General features: G+C 42.0%; 3 protein-coding genes across 4 annotated transcripts in view; 2 read left to right on the plus strand and 1 right to left on the minus strand.

Moving 5' to 3' along the window:
• PRELID3B (PRELI domain containing 3B) overlaps nt 1-7,754 on the plus strand; it is a 27,916-nt gene extending 20,162 nt beyond the window's left edge. Inside the window, exon 7 of one of the 2 annotated variants that reach the window (XM_044985293.1) lies at nt 7,644-7,754. The gene's annotated coding sequence lies outside the window, so the exon portion shown is untranslated. Of the gene's footprint in view, nt 1-4,837; nt 4,950-7,643 lie in introns of those variants that run through there. The other variant, XM_044985294.1, reaches the window with a different exon arrangement.
• Nucleotides 6,877-9,561, plus strand: ATP5F1E (ATP synthase F1 subunit epsilon). Its single transcript, XM_044985297.1, has 3 exons — nt 6,877-7,028; nt 7,644-7,770; nt 9,402-9,561. Exons 1-2 carry the CDS (start codon nt 6,901-6,903, stop codon nt 7,765-7,767), a joined length of 252 nt encoding a protein of 83 aa, XP_044841232.1. The 5' UTR covers nt 6,877-6,900; the 3' UTR covers nt 7,768-7,770; nt 9,402-9,561.
• Nucleotides 9,562-12,976: 3,415 nt separating this feature from the next.
• Nucleotides 12,977-19,895, minus strand: TUBB1 (tubulin beta 1 class VI). The gene is made up of 4 exons (XM_044986657.1): nt 19,765-19,895; nt 17,165-17,273; nt 16,544-16,654; nt 12,977-14,923 (listed from the first exon to the last, which is right to left on the minus strand). The coding sequence occupies exons 1-4, from the start codon at nt 19,819-19,821 to the stop codon at nt 13,839-13,841; spliced, it is 1,362 nt and encodes a 453-aa protein (XP_044842592.1). The 5' UTR covers nt 19,822-19,895; the 3' UTR covers nt 12,977-13,838.
• Nucleotides 19,896-23,478: the final 3,583 nt, after the last annotated feature.

Here is a 23,478-nt window from a genome sequence, read left to right on the forward strand (position 1 = left end):
CTTTCGAACCCCTCTAATTACGTGCTCTCTTCTCCACCTTACCTGGAAGGTGGCCTTCCTCGTGGCAATCACATCCGCCAGACGGGTCTCAGAGCTCCGCGCCCTGACGGCGGGTCCCCCGTATACCGTCTTTCACGGGGACAAGGTGCAGCTCCGACCACACCCGGCCTTCCTCCCCAAGGTGGTGTCGGCCTTCCATCTCAACCAGGAGATCTTCCTCCCGGTCTTCTTCCCGAAGCCGCATGCCTCGCCTCGGGAACAACAGCTGCATACCCTCGACGTCCGCAGAGCTCTCGCGTTCTATATCGACCGCACGAAGCCCTTTCGGCGTTCGACCCAGCTGTTCGTGGCAATAGCCGACCGCATGAAAGGCGAGCCAGTTTCCTCGCAGCGGATTTCTTCCTGGGTGACGTCCTGCATCAGAGCGTGTTACGAGCTTGCTCGCGTACCCCCGTGCCGACTCACCGCACACTCGACGAGGGCACACGCCTCATCGGCCGCTTTCCTGGCCCATGTCCCCATCCAGGACATCTGTAGAGCGGCCACCTGGTCTTCTGTCCACACCTTCGCCTCCCACTACGCGTTGGTGCAACAATCTCGAGACGACGCAGCCTTCGGCTCTGCGGTATTACACTCCGCCACGTCTCATTCCGACCCCACCGCCTAAGGTAAGGCTTGGGAATCACCTACAATGGAATGGATAGGAGCAATCACTCGAAGAAGAAAAGACGGTTACTCACCTGTAGTAACTGGTGTTCTTCGAGATGTGTTGCTCCTATCCATTCCAGACCCGCCCTCCTTCCCCACTGTCGGAATAGCCGGCAAGAAGGAACTGAGGAGCGGACGGGCCGGCTGGGGTATATATGCGCCGCCATGGCGGCGCCACTCCAGGGGGCGCCAGCCGGCCCGCCGGAGTTGCTAGGCTAAAAATGTTCCGAAGAGCCGTGCACGCGCGGCGCGCACACCTACAATGGAATGGATAGGAGCAACACATCTCGAAGAACACCAGTTACTACAGGTGAGTAACCGTCTTTTACCATGTGTCCCATCATGACAACTGGTGTCAGTAAGATTGGAACTGCTGACTGTCTTGCTGTGCAGTCTTGAGGGGCCAGGAGCAGGGCCTGCAGCTGTAGAATTTTCATCTTGTGATCTATCCCAAACTATATGAAAGGCACCATTCTGAACTAGAATCTGAAGTTTTCAGCTATACATTGCTTATGTTCTGTGGCTTTGCTGAGCATTTCCCAAACTTTGTTCTCACTCTGGGATTAAAATGGATGTATTGTCTTTTTATCATAATTGATCTCTTCAGTATAGTTTATTAAGGCAGCCAGAGTGCCCACAAATTAAAGATCATCATTATTTTATTAAGAATTACACCCAAAGAAAAAAATAACAAGTGATCAGATGGGACCACTATATAAAATAAATAAAAGAGCATAATAGAAGCTGCCAGACCTTTTCAATACATTCTTAATTAGTTGTGAAGGCAATTTGGAATGACATTGGCCCCCCAAAATAAACCAATACTTATTGCTAAGAGTGACTATTTTCTTTTCCATCTCTATTAATGTCCTCAAGGAGATGCACTTTGCTGAATTATGCTGCCTCTCTCAGCATTGACTCAGATGAGAAAGAAATGATCCATCATATCTTTATAGTGATAGGACAAGTAGGACTCACACTTGCCATTTACAACTACATATTTGTTTTAACTGTAAGCCATTAAAAACCTATCTAGCTGTCTGCAATGGCATTTATTCCACTCTAATCACTATGACATCTGAATGCCCTCTGGAATCTGGAGACCAGAAGTTGAAAAGAAGGTTTAGTAACTTTCATTCTCTTATTTTATTATTTTATTTTAAACCATCAGGCCAGGTGATGAGCTTATGTATGTAACAGGAGGGTATTTGGAGGGTCCTGTGCTAAGATTTTGCACATACTATGGTCTAGAGACATAGATACACTTAGAAAAAAGACAGATACATACTGATGCACAAATGCTTATGTGCATTTACTTGTCTGGGATTCTTGGAAACGCTAGTATTCTAAGGGATAATGCTGTGAGCTTATAATATTAGAATTTAGTTGATTAAAATCCCAGAGTGAAATCTGTGTTTAGTTACTTTCAGTAGTAATATTAATTGGTTTTTATGTTCTCATTGTTTTATATTTTCTTAGCATTTTAATTGTTGGAGAGTTTTAGCTAAACCTGCCTACGATTATATAAAACACCAATCATTTTGTGGATTTACTTGGCTTTTCAGTCTCTTCAGCCTCCCTGGATCTCTGTGGACTCCCCTTTTTGGCCTCCCTGGACCCCTCCATTTTTGAGTCTTCAGCCTCCTTAGAACGCTCCAAACTCACCTTTTCAGATTCATTGGACCTCTCCAGTCTCAGCTCCTCAGATTCTTTGGACCTCTCGAGCAACACTTCTTCATCCTCCCTGGACCTCTCTGATCTCGCCTCTTCATCTTCTCTGGACCTCTCTAGTTGCAGCTCTTTGGCTTCTCTGGACGTCTCCAGCATCACCACTTCAATTTCCTTGGACCTCTCCAGTCTCACGTCTTCAGATTCCATGCAACTCTCCAGTCTCACTTCTTCAATCACGTTGGACCTTTCCAGTCTCACCTTTTCGGGCTCTCTGGACCTTTCTAATCCCAGCTCTTCAGTATCCTTGGACCTCTCCAGTCCCACTTCTGCCTCCTTGGATCTCTCGAGTCTCTCATCTTCACCCTCCCTAGACTTCTCCAGTCATACCTCTTCAGCTTCCTTGGACCTTCCTTATGGAGTCTCTTCACCCTCTCTGAATATATCTGATCTCACCTCTTCGACCTCTTCCCCCACTGCATCACTAGACCTCACTAATTTTAACACTTTAACATCTCAGCGTTCCTCTGATTTATCCTTATCAACCTCTCTGGATGTTTCTAATCTCATCTCTTCACCCTTTCTGGACCTCTCTGACCTCACCTTTCAGGATACCTCTTCAGTTTCTCTGGACCTTTCCAATCTCACCTCATCTCAGGACCTCTCTGTCAGAGCTCTCTAAATGAGTTCCTGTTTGGGAGAGTTCTATAAATTGTACTCAGCCCTGGGTATGAAAACAGTTTGTACAGCTCTGTAGTGGTGCCTTGCTTATGGCTGCAGAAAAATCAGTCATTTATGTTATAGAGTTTTTGTAGAGCTCTGCTTTTATCTTCATACACTAAGCCTCATTCTGTCTCAGCCTGCTACCTCTCTCAGAGCACTGCCTCTTTTTAAAAGCTCATATTGAATTTTCATCTTCTACCCAAGATCAACAGATGACAAAAGGGCTAAATGGTCAAATAATTGCACTCAGTGTGCATGTCTCCAAAACTTGAGCAAAGTGTGCACAATTTGAGGCAGATAGTATGTCACACTGACCTACAGTGAGAGGAAAGACATGGACAAAAGCGCAAAGCAGGATGAAAAAAATAAAGACCAAAGAGGAAGAGGGAGAGACAGAGCTACAAAGACAGGCACGGGATGGAGTGGGGAAGACAGAGAAAAGTAGAGGAACATTTAGTGGGATAAAGGTGCCCAGGGCTTCTAATATCCTAATAAATTGTCTTGATGGTTTGGGCAACACATGAGGCATCAAATGACCTTGCTTGGAGCTATGGTATTTATCAAATGAAATCACCAGGTGTAACAAATCAAAGCAACCCTAGTTTAAAAATAACCCTCCCTTCTCTCTCACCAATACTAAAATGACTTAGCAAATAGAACAGTTTGCTGTGCAACGCCTAATTTGTTGGCAGGATTGTCACAAACATAATGGAGGTGAGCATATTCCAATGCTTCCTGGTATCCTCTTTTTTGTTTTGTCACGGATACTACCTGTGCTTTCAGGCTGTTGGTTCAGTTTGTTGGGTTTGATATTGACTGATTGACACTCCCTCTGGCTGCTGTGCCCAAAGTGCTGTGTGTTCAGTAGAAATAATTTGTATTTCTGTAGTAATAGGTTATTTTTTACAGGCTGGAAACTATTCCAACATGCCATGTATGCCTCATAAGTAAGAGAGCAAAAATGACTTTCAGAAAACCAAGCAAGAAAATAAACACATTAAAGAAGATTGTTGTCTTTTATAATAATTTTTGTGGAATTATTATAGGAGAAATTGTGAGATGTTTTTATTTTATAAAAGCTTTTAAAAATTAAGTTTGACTTCGACTGCTGCATTTGATGTCAAGCAGTTGAGTAGACCCTTAAAAATCAGCAAATTAGTGCCTGAGCTGAAATGAGCTGGTCAAGTTAAGTTCCGTATAGATAAGTGTCCACCTTAAAACACATACAATAATCACTAGTGGCACTAATTGGAACTCTTGCTAGGAATCTCAATGGAAAAGTCAAGTAGGGAATGTGCAGGGAGAGTGAAATCACCCGTCCAGATTTATAGGGTTTTCAGGCACACTGGTGTGGCAAAATGGACACGTTTTCATGTTCACTGCCTTTGCTGTACATGCTGTGTAACAGACGTCTCTAGGCCTGTGAATCTCACATCTTTCATCAGCGTTATCCACCAAGATCAGGTTTGGATTCTGGGGAAGCTATGTTATCATTCTTACCATGTATGGATTTTTTATTGTCATGGTTTTTAGACCAAGTGGAAGCTCTAGTGCATTTGGAAATGACCTGTTCTTTGCCATGTAGAGGCTTCTGTGTGTGAAACAGACACACTAATAAGTTAATTGATATGTTCACTGGATGGATTTGCCAAGTGGTGGTGTCCTGCTTCTCTCTGATGGAATGAAATAGGCTTTGCTTCCAACATGGACCATTCAAATGCTGCTTTTCTGTCAACAGCTCTGAAAGGATGAGAGAAAGAGGCTGGTTTTCAGATCATGCCCAGTTTAAATCCACCTCCACAGCACCGTCTCTGCCCCTTCCCAGGACTCCTGCACCTAGAGCAGGTCAGCATGCATCTATCATCTCGGAAGGCAACCAGCAGTAAATCTGCTTGAGGCTTCACATCACAGTGGAGCCACTTCACATTTGAGAAGTTTCCTTTAAAGGCATTCCAAGGGGCAGTCTCTGCTGAGGAAATTTTTGCAGTGTAGCTTCTATGGAGAAAGACTGCAGCATAGCTCAGAATAGCCATGGAAGAACAGCGCATCTGCATGGATGGCACAGGTCTTCAGGGATTCCTAACACCCATGTTGATCCAAGAGGATCCATAATTTTTTGTTTTGTTTTTGGGGTGGGGGACTCACATGCACATACCTCTGTGGAACAAGTCCATGGGTCTGATCCAAGGCCCATTGAAGTAAATGAAATGACTCCCATTGATTTACACGAGTTTTGGCTCAGGCTCTGTAAGGGAAGCTCAGAGATTCATCCTCAAACTTCTGACCTTCAATTTGCAGGAGGGCATGCTTGGATCCATCATTTTTTTTAATTATTGTTGTTATATATGTAAAGTAACCCACTATATTCAGGCCACTGTAGAAAATGATTAGATTGGGTTTCTGGTTAGTGGTATATATTTTCCCTCTTTTTCCATGTCTATGTTTAGACAGATTATGGGTATAGTTTTCAGGAATATACAAATATAAAAAAAACATTTTTCTTTTGTTGTATGTAAAGAAGGACCCTTTTAAAGGCTCACTTTCCAAAGGATGAGGTTTCAGTGAGTGTGGGAGAATTTTAGGGTCTGCAGACACCTTTGCTAACAATTTTCAGCTCTTCGGATATGATTATCTTGGTATGGGTTATGTGCATTTTATAAAAGCATATTCTCAGATGTTTGCTTCAGCTATATTTTAGTCAGTTGTAACCTAAAACCTACTGAAAGGTGTTATTTAAATGTAAGATGTCATTATGTGATGATAAGACCATCCACTGTTCTCCAGCCTTGTAGAAAATAATTAGGGTTTCCTGTTTATTTTGTCCTAACTTTTGGTGATTTTCAGGCAAGTTATTGGCAGTAGTTTTAGAAATGAAAAACCAAAGCCCTCATCCTGAAACTGGTTCCTGTTAGACAGACCTCTGAACACATGTAGCACCCTATTAGTGTTTGGAACATTATGCAGGTCAGAGGTCTGCCAGTCCAGAGACAGTTGCCAGGATTGGGGCTATGGCGTCTAGGGTTAACAACAACCCCTGAGTGTTGAACATTAAACAACATTTTCATAAAAATATATTCTTCAGTGAACACAGTCAACTTGAAACCTAGTCAGTTTCAAGAGAGTTTTTGAAGTGGTTCTGGTTACCACACCTCCCCTCACATCCCCTTCCCCAATTTTAGTGGTTTCTCTCTCGCTCTCTGGTTGCTGTGTTAAAGACCCACACAAAGCAACAGGGGGATAGTCACAAATGCCCTGATCCTGTAAGTTGTTCCCTGCAGCTGGGCATTCTTGAATGCACCAAGAAACAGACAGGGAGGCGTGTTTTCCTCTAACCTCCTTCAGTCACAGAGATCTCGGGTGTCCCCTGGGGCAGCAGTAGGTGAGGCAGATTTCAGCCAGAAGTGTGTGTGTGGGGGGGGGGTTAGGTTAACGGTGCCCACTCGGGGCTAGCGCTGGGTGCAAACCCCGGGCTGCTTTGGCAGCACCGCGGTGACTGGCTCAGCCTGGCTGAGATTTCAGCCCCCAAGGCACGGGGCTGCCTGCAGGGGCGGCTGGGGACGCGCCATGGACCCGTAGTGCGCGGGCGGTGGCACAGGGGCCGCTGGTTGCCTATAAGCGCGAACCCGCCGCTTCCCCGCACCGCGGCGCTGCCAAACCCTGCAGCAACCGGGCTGGGGGCGGTGCCAGGTCACTCCGCACTCTGATTGGCGGCACGGAGGAATCGGGTTGCGATTGGTGGGAGCTGTTAGTTGGCTGCGATTGGCCGAGTTCCTTGAGGGGATATAAACTTTGATTGGCGAAATGGGACGGTTTCTGATTGGTTGCCGGCGGGTGCTTCGGCCTTTCCTGTTCCGGTGCGCGCTGACCTTGGCGCCTGGGGGTCCCGGAACCGCAGCCATGGTGGCGTATTGGAGACAGGCCGGGCTCAGGTACCGGCTGCTCGCGGCCGGCCCGCGCCTGCCTTGTGCCCGGCTCCTGCTGGGGAGCGGCCGCAGGGGGAGCGCTGAGGCCTGGCTCGGAGCTGCCTCAGGCGCTACTAGGGCAGCGGCGCCGCCGTGACCCGGCGCGGAGGGTCTCAGTAGCCCGGGCGAAGGTGCGCGGTGTGGCCCTGGGCTGTAGCCGCCTGGGGTCCGGGCACGGCGGGGAGGAGGCCCCTGGGGAGCCCCGCCTGCCCGCTGCCAAGCTGGGGAGCGGTCCCGGCTCGTGGCGCTGGAACAACTTCCGTAGTGAGGGGCTGGAAGCCATTGAACGAAACTAAACCCTGTATGTGATGGGAACAGCGTCAAGCAAGGCGGCGCTGCCTGTCTCCGCCCTGCGATCCCACCCGCTGAGCGGCGAGGTTGTGGCTCCCCGGGCAGGAGGGTGCCTCGCTGGGAAGGGCGCGCTGCTGCAGGGCCCTCACGTAGGGAACTGCCTAAAAACGTGGCAGGACAGTTGTTGGCGGCACCTTCGCCCGCTCCCAGCAGAGCTAGAGTCCCTGGAGCTGATTATGTTAATTCTTGGGGGTCCAGCTGATTTTCATCCTGTTTGTTTCCTCTTTTCAGCTACATCCGCTATTCCCAGATCTGTGCCAATGCTGTCAGAGCAGCGATGAAACCACAATACAAAGCTGAGGCAGAAAAAGCTGCTGTGGCCACTATAAAAATAGTGAAACCTAAAAAGGAGTAAGATGTAAGTAAATAGCATGGGAAGGGTTTTTTGGATCCCTTATTACAAGTTCCTAACGTCTTCTCACGGTGATATTGAGGAATCCTCTCATATTACCTTTCAGGTTAACAACAATCTAAAACCTGCAGGTAGCTTGTACACTGTGCAGAAAGTGTAGCCCAGATCTCGGTGCATAAGACTGGTTGCATAGGCTGTTGAGTAACATGTTGGAGGTGTCTGTAGATTTCTCGGACTACCGGTTGGCTCAGTGATAGGAGGAAACTTTAATTTTAGCTCAGTAAAATGAGACCCTCTCGGCCTTCAAACAAGAGCTTAGGTTGTGGGGACTTTGAGCTCTATATGTGTCTGGTTGGGTTAAACTGTTACAGGCGGCTCAAAAGCTTTTAGCTTGAATAGCAGTCCTCTTTTTTTTCTTGTTCCTCCATTTCATTTGAACACGACCAAGCAATTGATTTGGTCCCTGAACTCTGCTACCCGACCCTGCCACCCAGCCTAGCACACAGAGCCAAAGTTCATTCCTAAATAACTCTTCCCCAGATGGTTAACAGGCAACTTAATCTCATCTACATTGTTTTTCTGTTGAGCAAATGTTTTGTGCTTGTGAAAGGTGGATACTATTTGTCCCTTCACTTGTAAGGACACGTACACTGCAAGCAATTAAAGAGGAGTTTTTCTAGATATCTATGGACTGGAATGACTATGAAAAAGAAATCTGGTGTGTACCTGTTGGTTTACCCTGGCTAGTCAAATCAGACCAAAGACTACATGAAGTCATATGACTAGAACTGCAGTCTAATGGGGATATCTATCTTTCTCAGTAAAGGTGCCATGTTTTTCTCAGCATCATGGCCAAAATTCCCATTGTATTTATGTTGATAGGAACTATGACTGCATAGTGTCATTCTTCAAGAAGTTGGAGCAATATTTTCTAAAAATTTGCAGATGAGGGTAAAAACTGAAATACAAACAACTGAATTAGGATCATCTGTTACAAATGTTGACAAAGTAAATAACTTCAGTCTTCTTAGTGTTTTTCTGTCCTCTGAACACACAGGGCTAGATTTACAAATGGGGGCACTCACTTGGGAGGTGGGAGCTCCTAGTTTGAATCCCTGAATTGGAGTGGGATTTGAACAGGTGAGTGTCCTAACCACTCAGCTGTCAGATATCCATGGGTGGGTCTCTTTATGTTGAAGCTGTTCCATGTTGAATAAGTCATTGTTCATTGAGCTAGTGAGAGAGAAAGTGACTCTCTAATTCAGTGGTTAGGTCATTTAATGGGATGTTGGAGAGTCATGTTCAAGTCCCTGCTCCAAATCAGGGATTCAAACCTGGATCTCACCTCCCAAGTGAGAGGATTTACCAGTCATCCCCCAAAATTGCTGTCCCTTTGTGAATGTAGCCTGAAGTAATTAATTTCTATGGGGCCCTTCTGTGTACCACAAGGATGACCACTAGGTGAGGAGGCTTAGCAGTTCTAAAAATACGGGGTGGAACTTTTGCACTTGAACTGAGAACTCTTTTCCCACCCCCATTATGAATAAATACTACCCTTTTGTTTAGAAACACTGCAAAAACTAACATCCTGTCTCCTTACAGCAAATGACTTATTACATTCTTTAAATCTCTCATAGGATTGTCCCCGTGATGAACTGTATGGACAAAATATCAAGTGAAGACAAGGTCATGGGTCTGAAGATGTGCAGTGTAGTCTCTTCATGTTAGCTATAAAATCTGCCTGCATGTGTAAGTCAACATGCTAATAAACTGAGCTTCTAGTTCACCATGACCATAGCAGCTATTGTGGTTTCTCTTTGAAAGCATGAGTTACTATCTTTGTCTGGGGCATTTATTTTTACTTTTGTGCAAGAGACAAATTGTTAGTCTTTTTCTTAAAGGAAATTTGAGTAGCTTTTATATTGGAAATTCATGCACCATCTAGTCTAGATGGCTTAATTACTGTAAAATGGTGAATTTGAGGAATTTAATAAAAGCTGAGAGGGGAAGAGGTTTTTTTTAAGTTAGACTACTCAACTACTTACTTTCCGTGACTAATGAACGTCTTGGAGACTGGTATTCAATCTTTACAAAAAGGCGTCTATCCCCTTTGAGGTGCTAACAATAAATTTGTTCTGTGATACGCCTTCACTCCCAACAAGTCTACTACCAAAACCCAGGGATACCAAAGTTGACATTCCTGGTATTTTGAAAGTGAGAAAACCACAGGGAAAAAATAAAGGCACAAATCCAGGTTCTTCACAGGTTACCTTTAAGCGGTGATGTTCCCAATTCACTGTAAGCATTAAACAAACTTCTACATTCAATAAATGGTACATTTTTGGACAGATTAACAGTTGTAAAATGTGATATCTAAAGACAAAATTTCCCTCTGAAGATTAGAGCTTACTTCAACTTAACACCTGTTACAGTCTTCTATTGACAAGTGTCATAGCTGTGTATGGAAAGAAATGGAAACTATTCCATTAGGGTACTTTAGCTTCCCGTGAAGGGATTTCATATGTTGAACAATACTCTCATACCTTGGTCTGAAGGGAGCTCTCCTGTTTCTCTGGATTGTCCTAAAGGGTGTTCATAAGTAACAGTAACAGCATTACTGTTTGAGTTTGGCACCAGCAGGGTATCTGGAAAATTATGGGTATCTTGTACATGGTATTTTTTGCCACACTTGCTGAGTCTTTCTTCAAGGTAGGTATGTTTTATGGGGCAGTTAGAAAGAGGCTATGGGGAGGAAGTTTCCATAGTGGTTGAGTGGCCCTACCATCTATCAGCCAACCTTTTCATTGTAGTTACAGGAAACAGTAAGAACCCACACTGTTCCAGTAGAAGGTGACAAAACATGAATTTGACTAATAAAGTGCATCTCATGGTTTTTGTTACTGAAATCACAACTCTGACAACCCCAGTACTAAGTAAAGTGCCCGAGGTTTTCCGTACCATTCAGTTACTATCCCTTCCCCCAGTGTCTAGTTGTGTAGCCTCTAAAAGTACAAATATAAGTGTGTGTGTGTATATATAAAAATGTATATAAAAATGTAAACATCTGATGCTCTGGTCCTATCTTTAATACTTAAACATTTGTCAGCACTAACACATTATTGTGTGGGCAGAATAACAGGAAGTTGGGGTATACACCATAACCAATTCTATGGGTCATTTCTTGTAAGTTGATAAAGTGTTATGACTGTCATTACTGTAGGTCAAAGGATAGGATACTCAAATGTGTTCACCAAAAATAGAGCGGTATGGGAGTACAGGGGAAATAGCAAACAGCAAAGGAGTCTCACAGCTAGAATGTGGCTCTCCTGACTGCTGCGGACCGTATAGCCCACAACTTTGCTAACCTATCTTAATTCAGATGAAGTAGATACAATCCATCTAAGATTCTGACTTCATTCAGCTATTCCTGTTCGCATATAATGATAGGAAAATGGAAATAGCATACGCAGTATTGTCACTGAGTAGAACAATTAGTTTTCATGAAACAGCAGCATCTTTAAAAGGAATTCACAGTGTCATTGAGGCTTTCATACTCCTAACTTGTTACTTATCTCTTTGCTACAGGAGTCCTTTCAAAGTTAATCATTCAGCAACAGAATATGTGAGCTATGTAATATTGTCCAAGTTTAGTTATACAGAATAGCTGGGTCACTGGGTGTGTTCACTTGTATGACCAGACTAATGCAACTGAAGTGTCAAGCATTTTGATCTGGACAATAAACAAATCTCAAACAAGTTTTTAATGTCCTTGGCTCCTTGTATTTGAATTTTTTACAGAAGGAAAAAGTTACCTTAAAGGCACGTATAAACTTCAGAGTGCTGCTTGGCTTGTAATACAGTTATTTAGACGAAGTTCAAGTTCCATTTCTCAAAACAGCAGGCCAAAGAGTAGAGCTCTAGATGTGACAGAACAGGTCATTGCACAAATGAACTACTGCAGGAGAACCTGTTCCTTGGAGGCTTTCAGTCTAACCTAAGCTGTGGTTCAGAAGAGTAATGCTACAGATTGGGTTTCTGAGTTGAGAGTGAGTATGAGTGATGAAGCTTAGTGCTCAGAGGGAGACACTTTGGCTGGGATTTTCCAAACAGCCTAAAACCTTTTTTAGATTAGGATGTAAATGTGTGATGTTTGCTAATATGTGCTAGCTAACATGTTTGAAAAACCTAATGTAGACAAGGCACACAGTGTTCAATGTACTGAACAAACTGGGTTAAAGTTGCAGTTCCTCGAAAGTCACTGGGACTTGTGCTCCTAAATCAGGCTCATTTGAAAATCTCCCCTTTTGTTTTTAATGACCCTTTTCTGACAGAGGGAATGCTGTGGACCACGTTGTCTGCATTGAAGCAAGAGACTCTTATAAATAGGTCAGACCTGGCTCTTCCACAGATAACTGGCTCAATAGCCTTATTTCCCAGATAAGTAGTAACCAAGTTTTGTGGTTTGGGCTGAGAAAAATAAATATCTCTTTTATCCATTCATGATGGGGCTTACCCTACTCTTAGCATCGTAGTGGGGACTGAGTAATCTACATATGTAGTCATAACCCATTTGCACAGCAAGACTTATTTAAGTCACTTTGCCATTCACCTTTCACTAGAAGAGAATGTAGTCAGTTGCGTTGGTACAGACCATAAAAAGATAGATGAAATCACATTTTTTTTAAATACTTTCAGAACACACACAACTGAACTGATTCTATAGTTGATTCTAATATCCAGTGGCTATAAGATTTTTAGGTGTCCATATGTTAAGTGGAATTGCATATTAATGGGACTCGCATTCATCTATTAAGGTTCTACCCTAGAAAAGGTTAATTATTTCATCTCCAAGCAAGTGGCAAAGTTAGAGCTTGAAAGGATGGGAAAGAAATGACCCAACAATTTTGTCTTTGCTTTTTATTTTAAATAATGCATAACTTAAAAAAGCTCAAATTTGGAAAATAAACATTTGTTTTGTATGAGCTTTAACTTTTAATGAAGCACATTTGATAGACAAGGGAAAATATTTTCAAAAAAGTTTTGTAAAGTAATTAGAAATTATTTGAGTAAACTGTTACATATTCATTTAAAGTGAGGGAATGATTCAGGAAACATCAAAACACCACAGTAATAGTTGCTATATTATAAATAGTGTTGAATGGATAACATCACCACCAGGATGTGTCTTTGAGTGAGATGCATTGTTGTTTTGAACTTTCCTAAATTTTGTAAACTGAATTGTGACATTGGGGTTACATCTCAAACTAGCTGCAAACCATTGTATTTAGTTCACTGTATGAAACAATAAGAGGGAAGGTTATAAATACCCTATATAAAGGGAGAAGGAGGGCACCAAAATAAACTTCTAGATAAAGTTCACAAAACTATGAGCTAAGACAAACCACTCTAAATATTTAATATAAAAACATTGTGAATACAAAAAATCATCCATAATATAAAACAAAAAGAAAGTGATGCTATTGGTTAATACTCTTTCAGTCTGTTAAGAAATGTTTTAGAAGGTACCTTAAAACTTTTTTCTACACTCCTTAACAAATACTGATTCAGCTTGATGATTGGAGTGCAGAACAAAATAGGTACATACTGTTATATCCTGATAGGTAAATACACATGAATGCTTCTAAAAATCACAAATTCCCAAATGCAAAGCCTGTATCTATATTTACCAGAGAATAAATAAATGTTATGACAGTTTAGAGCATATTACATGAGCACTCATTGTCATGACTTTTGTCACACACAACACACTGTTACATTCAGACTCGGACTATACCATTCTAAAAACTAGTAAATTGTGAAGATGGCTGACACAGTACAGCTTGCTCTCATGGTTGTTATTTTTGTGGGGTTTGCTGTACTAGACATTGTTTATGAGGAAAAGGCACCATGGGTGTTAATTTCAGTGTCACTATACTTCATACTCATATATACATGGGATATACTTTGGTTTAATATAGAAAAAAGTAGATACTTTTAAGAGTTCTCCCTTCAGATACATAGGTGAGTATTACTGCTTTTTTTTTAATAGAGTGTTCTTGTATAGTGTTCTGATATTAAAAATCTTTTTCAAGTTTATCTTGTTCTTGGCTAACTTCCACTTCTACCTCTTCATATTCATCCACCTCTACTGTGGCATCCTGATACTGCTGGTACTCAGACACCAAGTCATTGGTGTTGCCTTCTGCTTCAGAAAACTCCATCTCATCCATCCCTTCTCCAGTATACCAGTGGAGAAATGCTTTCCGTCTGAACATAGCTGAGAACTGTTCAGAAACTCTAATGAAGAGCTCTTGGATGGCTGTGTTGTTGCCTATAAAGGTAGCTGCCATCTTCAGCCCTCGTGGTGGTATGTCACACACTGCCACTTTCACATTGTTAGGGATCCACTCCACAAAGTAGGCACTATTTTTGGTCTGGATAGCCAGCAACTGTTCATCCACTTCTCTAGTAGACATCTGGCCTCTGAAGATGCATGCCACAGTCAAATAGCGTCCGTGCCGAGGGTCACAGGCTGCCATCATGTTCCGTGCATCAAACATTTGTTGGGTAAGCTCTGGGACCGAGAGGGCTCTGTATTGCTGACTGCCTCGAGCTGTCAGTGGAGCAAAGCCAGGCATAAAGAAGTGCAGACGAGGGAAAGGCACCATGTTCACAGCCAGCTTCCTCAGATCTGCATTGAGTTGACCAGGAAAACGGAATGAGGTGGTGACGCCACTCATGGTCAGGGACACGAGATGGTTGAGGTCTCCATAGGTGGGGCTGGGGAGCTTTAGGGTTCTAAAGCATATGTCGTATAGAGCTTCATTGTCAATACAAAAGGTTTCATCTGTGTTCTCTATCAGCTGGTGGATGGACAGTATGGCATTATATGGCTCTACAACTGTGTCTGATACTTTGGGTGAAGGCACTACGCTGAAAGTGTTCATAATCCTATCAGGGTATTCTTCTCTGATTTTGTTGATAAGGAGTGTGCCCATACCAGATCCTGTGCCTCCTCCAAGTGAGTGGATGAGCTGAAACCCCTGCAGACAATCACAGCTCTCACACTCATTCCTGACCACATCCATTACACTGTCAATCAGCTCAGCTCCTTCTGTGTAATGGCCTTTAGCCCAGTTGTTGCCAGCACCTGAATTACCTGTGAACGTAATTACAGAAAACCATCCACAAATTTATCAGGCCAAATGTAAAAAGCCATTAATAAGAATGCTGCCAAATACGGACAGATGTAGAAAGGCCATAGGACTAATGACACACTGGAGAGACATCATAACTGACCACAAATACAAAAAAAATGCTCTAAAGAGGCCAGTGTCTAATCATTCCCATTAGCTAAGGAGTAATGTGCATTTGCTGAATCTGGGAAAACTCGGGTTGGAAAAACTCGAAACATGCAATTGCACACCTGTCTTGCACATTCAGTTCAGGAAAGAGTCAACAAACTGATTTGATTCCTCCAAAATTGTTATGAAGAAATGGAATTTCCTTATTTTGCTATTTATCTTCTTTTGAATTTTAACACAGTTCTGGTGCTAGTTGTTAAATTCCTAAATTCATACAAAATTTCTACCATTTTCAATAGTAACCACAATTCTTTATTACATGCTGCTTACACACTCAAAGTTTCCAATAGCACTAGAACAAGTTGCTGCATTTCAAATACAGACAAAAAACAATTGGGAATTTATTCAACTTTTTCAGATACAAAATATATATGGCTCATCTCTTTTGTGAACCCGGAACAGTTCCAGGGTAAAACTCCTATATCTTGATTTTCAATAACCCTCTAAACTTTTCCTTAATCGTAATATCCTAACTTTCTGTGACTAAAAAGATTAAAAATGTTACTTATTCCCCAGAATGTTATATTTTGACTATGGCTTTATTGGCATACTTTACAATTAAAAAAAAAGGTTTTCTCTTCCACGTTGCTGTGAGAAAAGGAACCTACACACAACAGAGGAAATATGGACACTGACTATATACAAAGGGTTGTCAAATGCAAAAAGTTAACTGAGAAAAACAGAAATTTGTATCTGCTTATCTCTTCCAATCTTTGTAATTTTAGGTGTTAATTGCAACATTTTGCACACTATTTTCTAATTATTTGACTTCTTGACATTAAAAAGACAAATTCTGCCAAGATATTGAAAAACTTGTTTTGAATAGGATGTGTTGCTTAGCTTGGCAGCTGGGATTTGAAAGACCCACTGGCATTTGTATGTTTCTAAAACTTAGGTTTTGTATAAACCAGTTTTTGAAGGTACAATAAAAATGATTCCATGAAATATTTTGTTTTAAATTCCAGTGCAAAGTGTGCTGTATTTTGTTTGTTTGTTTTGTTGTATTTTAACATTCCCAGGCATTTTGAGGAACCCAATCATTGCAGTATTGCACTAGCTGAAGAAGGCTGAAAAGTGAAATTGACTAATTTGTTTTAATTGAATTAAATGCATACAGTAAATCAGAATTAATAGTGAAGAGTAAATCAGATTTTAAAAATTCAGTTTTAAAGTTCTTATTACTATCCCAGATGCAAACTTAAAAAAATGTATTGGCTATAATCTGTCTCCCTCTAACACTATTGTAGCAATTCTGTGTTAAGAGTGAATACGTTTTTGCTTTATGTAGGGATGCTTTTAAAAACAAGCAAACAAACAAAACCAAACAAACCCTGTGTTTGGGATTCTGGGTCTGTCAACCTTCACAGTATCCCCATAATGTCTTATTTATATTATTAACAACATATTGCACATACCATGAATAAAATTGTCAGGTCGAAAGAGTGGGCCTATTTTGCTGGATCGTACACTGTCCATGGTTCCAGGTTCCAGGTCCACCAAGATCGAACGGGGCACAAACTTCTTGGCTGTGGCAAAAGGAAAGTAAGAATAAGTTGACAGGTAGCCAGGCAAAATCTTACCCCCATCACATCACATCTTCTCAGTTTAGCCATTTCAGGCAGCACATTCTACAAAAATTCTCCATTCTACAATAGAGCAAAGTGCAATCCATGCTATTGAACTGATAGTCCCTTCAATAATTACAGATTGTCACAACCTGGAAAAACCCTCACTGGTCAATCAACATTGGGCCCACTCCTGCAGTGCTTACAGGGAAAACTTTTGTTGATTTCAGTGGGCGTTTTGATTTGTAAGAACAAGTTAGGACTACATGACAGGAAGAGAAGATACAGGGTGGTATGTTCTAAAGCACCAAAGTGACTTAGGAGAACAATTCCAATTGGAAGCAATGGGACTTGTGCTCCTAAAATGCTGACTTTGAAAATCCCACTCACCCACAGTGTTTTTTATTTTAACCCTCCCATGTTGACTTTGTAATCTGCTCAGCCAACCCATTAAAAACCCTGAGCACTTACAATGAGCTTCGTTGAAGTACACATTAATTCTCTCAAGCTGCAGTGGTGAATCACCATGGTAGTTCCCAGTGACATCAATTCCATGTTCATCACTTATCACTTCCCAGAACTGAAAAAGGAAACAGGACTAAATATAGCCAAGTAAGCACTTCTTCAGTCCCACCATTTACCTATAAACACTGCCACAAGGGGGAAAGCATCTTACCTAATACAAGCAGCCTAGTATGAAATGCATCAGAGACATTAATAGCAAAACCAATAAGTGCCACACAAAAAGTCAACAGATATGTGTTTACAGTTCTAGGTATCAACTGCGCAAGTTGGATACAGAAGGGCATTATAGTCAATTGCAAGACTCCCATTGATTTTGAGGGTAGCAGCATCAGGCCCAGCCTGTATGATCATACGCAGTAAGGGTCTTTTGAGGATTGGCCAGCACTGAAGTGAGTATGGAGGAATTGTAATGGACTCAGACAGGTTTACACATTACAGCCAGAACGCTGTCCCCTTTCATTAGGTGTAGCTTGCATACTTCACAATGCCAGGCGGATGGGACCAGTTAGCTACATAAGTGATCATTTCCACAAGCAGTTGCACACACAGTCCAAGTAACTGTGCATGTGCATTAGGTCTGCAGCTGGGTTTGGGTTTTTCTGAAGGTGCAGATGAGTAGAATAAGGAGTCTGGCATAGAAATTGTCACAGATTCTGGGGATGCAGAGGCAGAAAATGCATTCAAGAGTTCAAGCTTGAGTTTATGTTCTGAGCCATTTCACTTTTCCTAATGACGCGTATTGAATTTTAGTAATGTAGGTTTAGTGATGCACATTTGAGAGTGTTTGGATCTGGAGTTTGCTTCTGGCCCATAACCATTTAAAATAAACACGGCTTTCTTGTAAGAGGCAGACTTGAAGGCAACATGCTCAGAGCATACAGGAACAGCTCATCAAAAACCAAAATTAGTAAAACTCCTATCTAGACCTCCATTCATAGCTCCAGCCCTGGAGTCTCTTATCTAAGCAGCTCACTACAGCAGTGTTAATGCAGTCACACCCTCTGGCATGAGCAGGCTATTTTAATTTTAAAGGTCTCTTGCCTTTAGCACACAACATCATTTTAACTTTACAAATAGAACATATCTAGATGATGGCGCTTATATAGTGTGAGCATTTTGCACCAACATTACTAGAGACCAGCAGGTTGCAGAGCAAAGTTTCTGAGCATGTGTGTATGTGAGAGAGAGTAAAGTGTATACACCTTTAAAAAGCCACATATTGACTTTTTCATTCAGAAAATATTTCCTCTTGGGCTAGTCCTGCATTTCCCAGGGAAAGAAGTCAGTGGGTATTGTGGAGGGGCAAGAAATCCAGGCCCAGGCTTTCTGTTTTATCCATCTGCTAAAGAGCTCATTTTTCTGAATTGTCCCAGGTCATTTTGATAGTCTCCTACTAAAGAGAAAAACTCCTGCAAAAGTCATGCAACACAAACAGTATTTCTCCCATCGCCTGTGCACACAATACATCACCATTTCCATCACAGCCTATGATATAGGTTTATGCTTAAATAATATTTCGTTCTTGACATACAAAAATAAGTTACAGTCACAAGCAATGGCAAGAACCCTAACACTAAGTGCTGACAAAAATCACTTAAAGACCCTTGGCAGTAAAACTTCAAGATACATTGCAACCTCTTCATTAATATCATCCTCATCTAGATTGCTGCGAAGAGGTGTTCCCTGGCTATTCTGTCTACTTTTTATGCCCTCTATCGCTGCATCTGTGTTAATGCTTGTGTTTAATTAGAGGGGTAATTACTGTAGAGCATTTTATGTGCAGGCTATGAGACTCAAAGGTCATTGAAAAATTAGCCATCTTTTACCCTATAATGTGCTTTAACAGCATGCTTTATGAAGCTATTTCCAGGTTATGTAGCTCTATGTACACATATATAATCTCAAAAATAGTTGAAACAGTTTATCTAAGGATTTTTTAAATTGCTTTTGATCTGAACTCTGTGGTACTTGATGCAGTTGTTTCTGAGTTATGTAAATATAAATATACATTTATTTGTCTTTTGTAACAGGAGTTTTAGACTGGAACCTGAACTCCGCTTTCTGTCAACCTGGGAAAATTCTACTCACTCATTTATCCAGGTCAAGTAATTTTTTTTTAATGGTCAAGTAAAACACCTTTTAAAATAAATTATTACAATCAGCAGCATATTGTGTGGGGGGGGTAATACATTATTTGTCTAGACTAGTACATTTGCATGGGAACTTTGCAAGACTGGTATAAATGTTACCTGCACACATTCCAGTGTTTATTGGCAGGACTGAGTTCCCTTGAATGCTGATAATCTTCACAACCAAATCGTCACATAATTATTGCAGATGTTTTATGCTCAGCCCTTGCATTTGCCCGATGAAGAAGCCCGTCGCTATTACATTAAAACCTACACCTTCACTTCTCATGCGTCTCAAGCTGCCTATGAACAGAACTCCATGATACCCCACATCAGTCTGTATTTAATCACTCCTGTACTGCCCATATGGTCCCAAATCATTTGCCACTAATGATGGTTACCGAAAACAATTCTCACCTTAGCTCCGATTTGGTTTCCACATTGGCCAATCTGAAGATGCACAATTTCACGCATTTTAAGTAGCCTGGAAAGTTTAGCAGCTACAGCTTGGCTCAGTCTCTGGAAGAAACCCTCTCTCTCTTGCAGTATCAGCTACAGCCACACTGGAGTCATTTCAAAAAGGGCCTTTTTTATACTGGTGATGCCGTCACTCAAACAAGCAGGGGAGTATCCAACCTCACATGTTATGCTCATCTCCCCATTAACAAAGCCTGCACACATATAGCCAAAACTCCCATTCACTGGGCTTTCTTCCTATGTATGGAATGTAAGATCAAACATACATTGCAGAGTATGTGGAGAGGAAGAATTTGCTTCTCCCTCAACTAACGTTAAGTCTGTGTGGTATGTGGAATGTGTCCGTTCAGAAACAGAGGCACTAAACATGCATATATTCCATATTGAAGGAGTGCGGCTCGCTTATCTTACGTCTGCTTTAGACACAGAGGCAAACAAATTCAAGCCAAATCCTCATCTGTTTGTGAACTGAAGGTGTGATTGTTAAATGCCACAGCCTCTCATCAGTCTTCAAGCAAAACTCCCATGGATTTCAACAAGAGCTCCATGCATGGATTGATAGTGGGATAGTGCCCATAACTCGCTAAAATATAGTCCTATCGCTACAATACAAATCCAATCCAAATCCAAATACACAATACAATCCTGAGCAGCAATGAGGATGAAATCCAAACATCTGCCAACACCAATGCTATTTACATCCCTAAAATGATGTTCTGAATAGAACTAGTAGCCAATATTTATAGCAATATTCTGTTTAAGAGAAAGGGCTTGAGTCCATAAGACTTAGCTGCTTTCGCCAGATGTTACACAAAGGCCCTATAAAAACCATTGCCAACTTAGAAATGTGTGTGTGTGTGTTTCCTCACCACAATTAGTTAAGGCAACATTCACAACCAATAGTGACCTTCAAGCATTAGGCGTCTAGTCTCACAACTCAGCCACACCAATTCAGTTCAACAACTTTATCAGCCTCAGGGCATAACACAAAGAACTGAAAAACCACTTGGCAGTGCACACCCTTAACTCTGACCTTAATAATGTAATGAAATCATCTTAAAAATTACAGTTTTAGCCTCTTCATCTACTATACCACAGGCAGGGAAAGAACTGAAGTCAATTACATACTCAACACCTCTCTATTTTTGCCTTTATTTCTTTTGCCTGCACCTCTCTCTCTCCCCACACACCCCACCCCGTCCCAGAAACTATTTTATATTTTAACTTTGTAATTGTTAGGCACCCTATGAAGCACTTTAGGTTACAGGCTGAGGCAGCGCATAGGGTGTTTTGTTTTATTGTTATACATTGGCTTACTATAATCCATGTTACACTGCCATGAAGTACTGAACATTTGTACAAGTCTGCTGCGAAATCCTCCTTATAACACAGGGACATTACTACCTCCCACGAGGAATTTGACTAGGAAGAAAGACTAGTATGTACCATGGAATCTACCATCAAAATAGAGGGGGAAAGCCTGGTCCCATTGCAGTTCATTGCATCAAAGAAGTAACATAACTCCAACCAATCCAATGACATAGGCATGTCCCCTGCAGATAGACACAGGTCTGGTATCTCAGAGCACCAGATGGCCCAGCCAGGACGCCTTTGTGAGTTTAAGACGGCTTCATTATATATTAGGCACATAGTGCACTTCAGTGACATGCTCCTTTCAGTCTCCAAGTAGGCCAGAGGAAAAGAACTGAAGATGCATTAAGATGAGTCCTTTAAATGTCTATTTTGAATAAACACATAAGACCAGCACAGTGGAAGAACTTGGCTCATTGAATGAGGTTCTAGTAATTTGTTTTATCACATTATGGAGAACTATAAATAAAAAAAGCCAATCTAGGGGGCCTCCTGCCTCCCCCCACCCCGCAAAGGAATATCAGCCTAATCCAGACTTCCCCACCACAAAAGTAGTGTCAATCTTGCTAGCTGCTAAAGAAAGAGCCAATAGAAATAAGACACCGAGCAAAAAATGCTCCCAGAACTACTGTTTGCAAGGAACGGAGCACAACTTCTATGTGCAAGCATCAGGCATGACGATCCTTTTGCCCCTAGACCAACCCTATCAACCCTTCACATGCCTGAGCACTCTAATTCACCCAGTAATTAAGAATGAGAGCAGTAAGAGGAAGAATGAACTCTTTCATTTGTTCTTTAGAATGGGGTAAGTGCATCATTTTTCAGCTGCAGGAGATCCTCTAACATTGTATTTTAACAGGCAAGGAAGTTGTATCTAGACTATCATGTTAACCTACTGCATCATAGGTATTTTCTAGAGCTGGAAGAATGATGGAAAAATTATTTGTGAATTTTCCTTTGCATTGGAAAGCAAATTTGACTTTGGCATTATATATTTTCTGTTCACTTCCTGAAAACATTCAAACACTCAAATTCTACTGCTAGGACAGGGGGGTCTCAAATTGGGGGTCGGGACACTGGGGGGGTCACAAGGTTATTACGGGGGGAGTGTCGCAAGTGATCAGCCTCCACCCCAACCCCTGCTTTGCCGCTACCATTTATAATGGTGGTAAATATATAAAAAAGTGTTTTTAATCTATGGGGGTGGGTCGCAATCAGAGGCTTGCTATGTGAATGGGGTCACCAGTACAAAAGTTTGAGAACCACTGTGATAGGAATATTTGCACAGTCAAGTCTCAAGTGGTGCTTAATGTAATTGTAATCAGTCATCCAGTTAGGGCAAAGAACCAACACTGCCTGACCAATGCACTTAACTTACACGGTTTGCATTGTAAATCATTACATTTAGCTAATGAGTGGCACCCAAGAATGAGTTGCTGAAGAAATTGGCAGAATGGGGTTGAGTAACACACACATTTGAGATTGTCACAATCTTTTTGAGAACAATTCCTGAGCAAAGAACAAAAAAAGTGAAAATAAATTATTCACTGCGCCTCATTCAGCCATAGTAAGTATATTTTTCTCTAAAGATACCTGCCTGAACCCATTTGCCTTTTTTAACAGCTTTGAAATACAGCTTGGATATGTTGTTGCCTGGGGCACAAAGTACCTTAATACCCTCAACTATGGAATCATTTAAAATGCACTTTTCTGTAATTCTCCATCTTTATACAAACAACTCTGCTTTTTACCCTGGCATTCCTGGGCTGTTTGGCAGTGTCAAGCCTGTTTAATAATACGAAGGCATTCCCTATCTGCCAATGTTGTACATGTGTTACCATTGATAAGCAGTGGATGTTTTCACGTGCTCAGCAGCTGTAGCATGCAGGAACAGGCGGAAGGGTTGTGTCTCTGTAAATATATTGACTTAGTTTAAGTGAATGTAACAAAGCGCAGGGGAGCGCTGTATTGGCCATTAATATTATCAGCCCACTCCATGTTTCCACTGTCTTTAATGTGAGTTACATAGTGGCAAGGCATAAAGATGCCCCCCACTCCCCCGCCCTCCCCAGCATTGTAATCATTAGGGTGCAGCAGTTAGTGCCAGAAAAAAGCTACACTCTCTGGCCTCATCCTTAGCATGCCTGGATCACAGCTGAGGAGAGGGACAGGAGCGCACTGCAGTCTGTAAGGCTTCATTAATCCTTGGTTTATTTCAGGGGTTGGCAACCTTTGGCACGTAGCTCCTGGCCAATGGGGGCCGTGGGAAGCCGTGACCAGCAC

This window comes from Mauremys mutica, chromosome 13 (assembly GCF_020497125.1).
Source record: "Mauremys mutica isolate MM-2020 ecotype Southern chromosome 13, ASM2049712v1, whole genome shotgun sequence".
NCBI classification, from domain to species: Eukaryota; Metazoa; Chordata; order Testudines; family Geoemydidae; genus Mauremys; species Mauremys mutica.

Bases quoted from the DNA above. Each gene is read 5' to 3' on its own strand.
- TUBB1 (XM_044986657.1), bottom strand. From the start codon at position 19,821: ATGCGTGAAATTGTGCATCTTCAGATTGGCCAATGTGGAAACCAAATC. The intron at 17,274-19,764 runs GTGAGAATTGTT...TTCCTTTTTCAG, and splicing joins GAAACCAAATCGGAGCTAAG to TTCTGGGAAGTGATAAGTGA. The intron at 14,924-16,543 runs GTATGTGCAATA...TTACGTTCACAG, and splicing joins ACCTGACAATTTTATTCATG to GTAATTCAGGTGCTGGCAAC.
- ATP5F1E (XM_044985297.1), top strand. From the start codon at position 6,901: ATGGGACGGTTTCTGATTGGTTGCCGGCGGGTGCTTCGGCCTTTCCTG. The intron at 7,029-7,643 runs GTACCGGCTGCT...TCCTCTTTTCAG, and splicing joins TGGAGACAGGCCGGGCTCAG to CTACATCCGCTATTCCCAGA.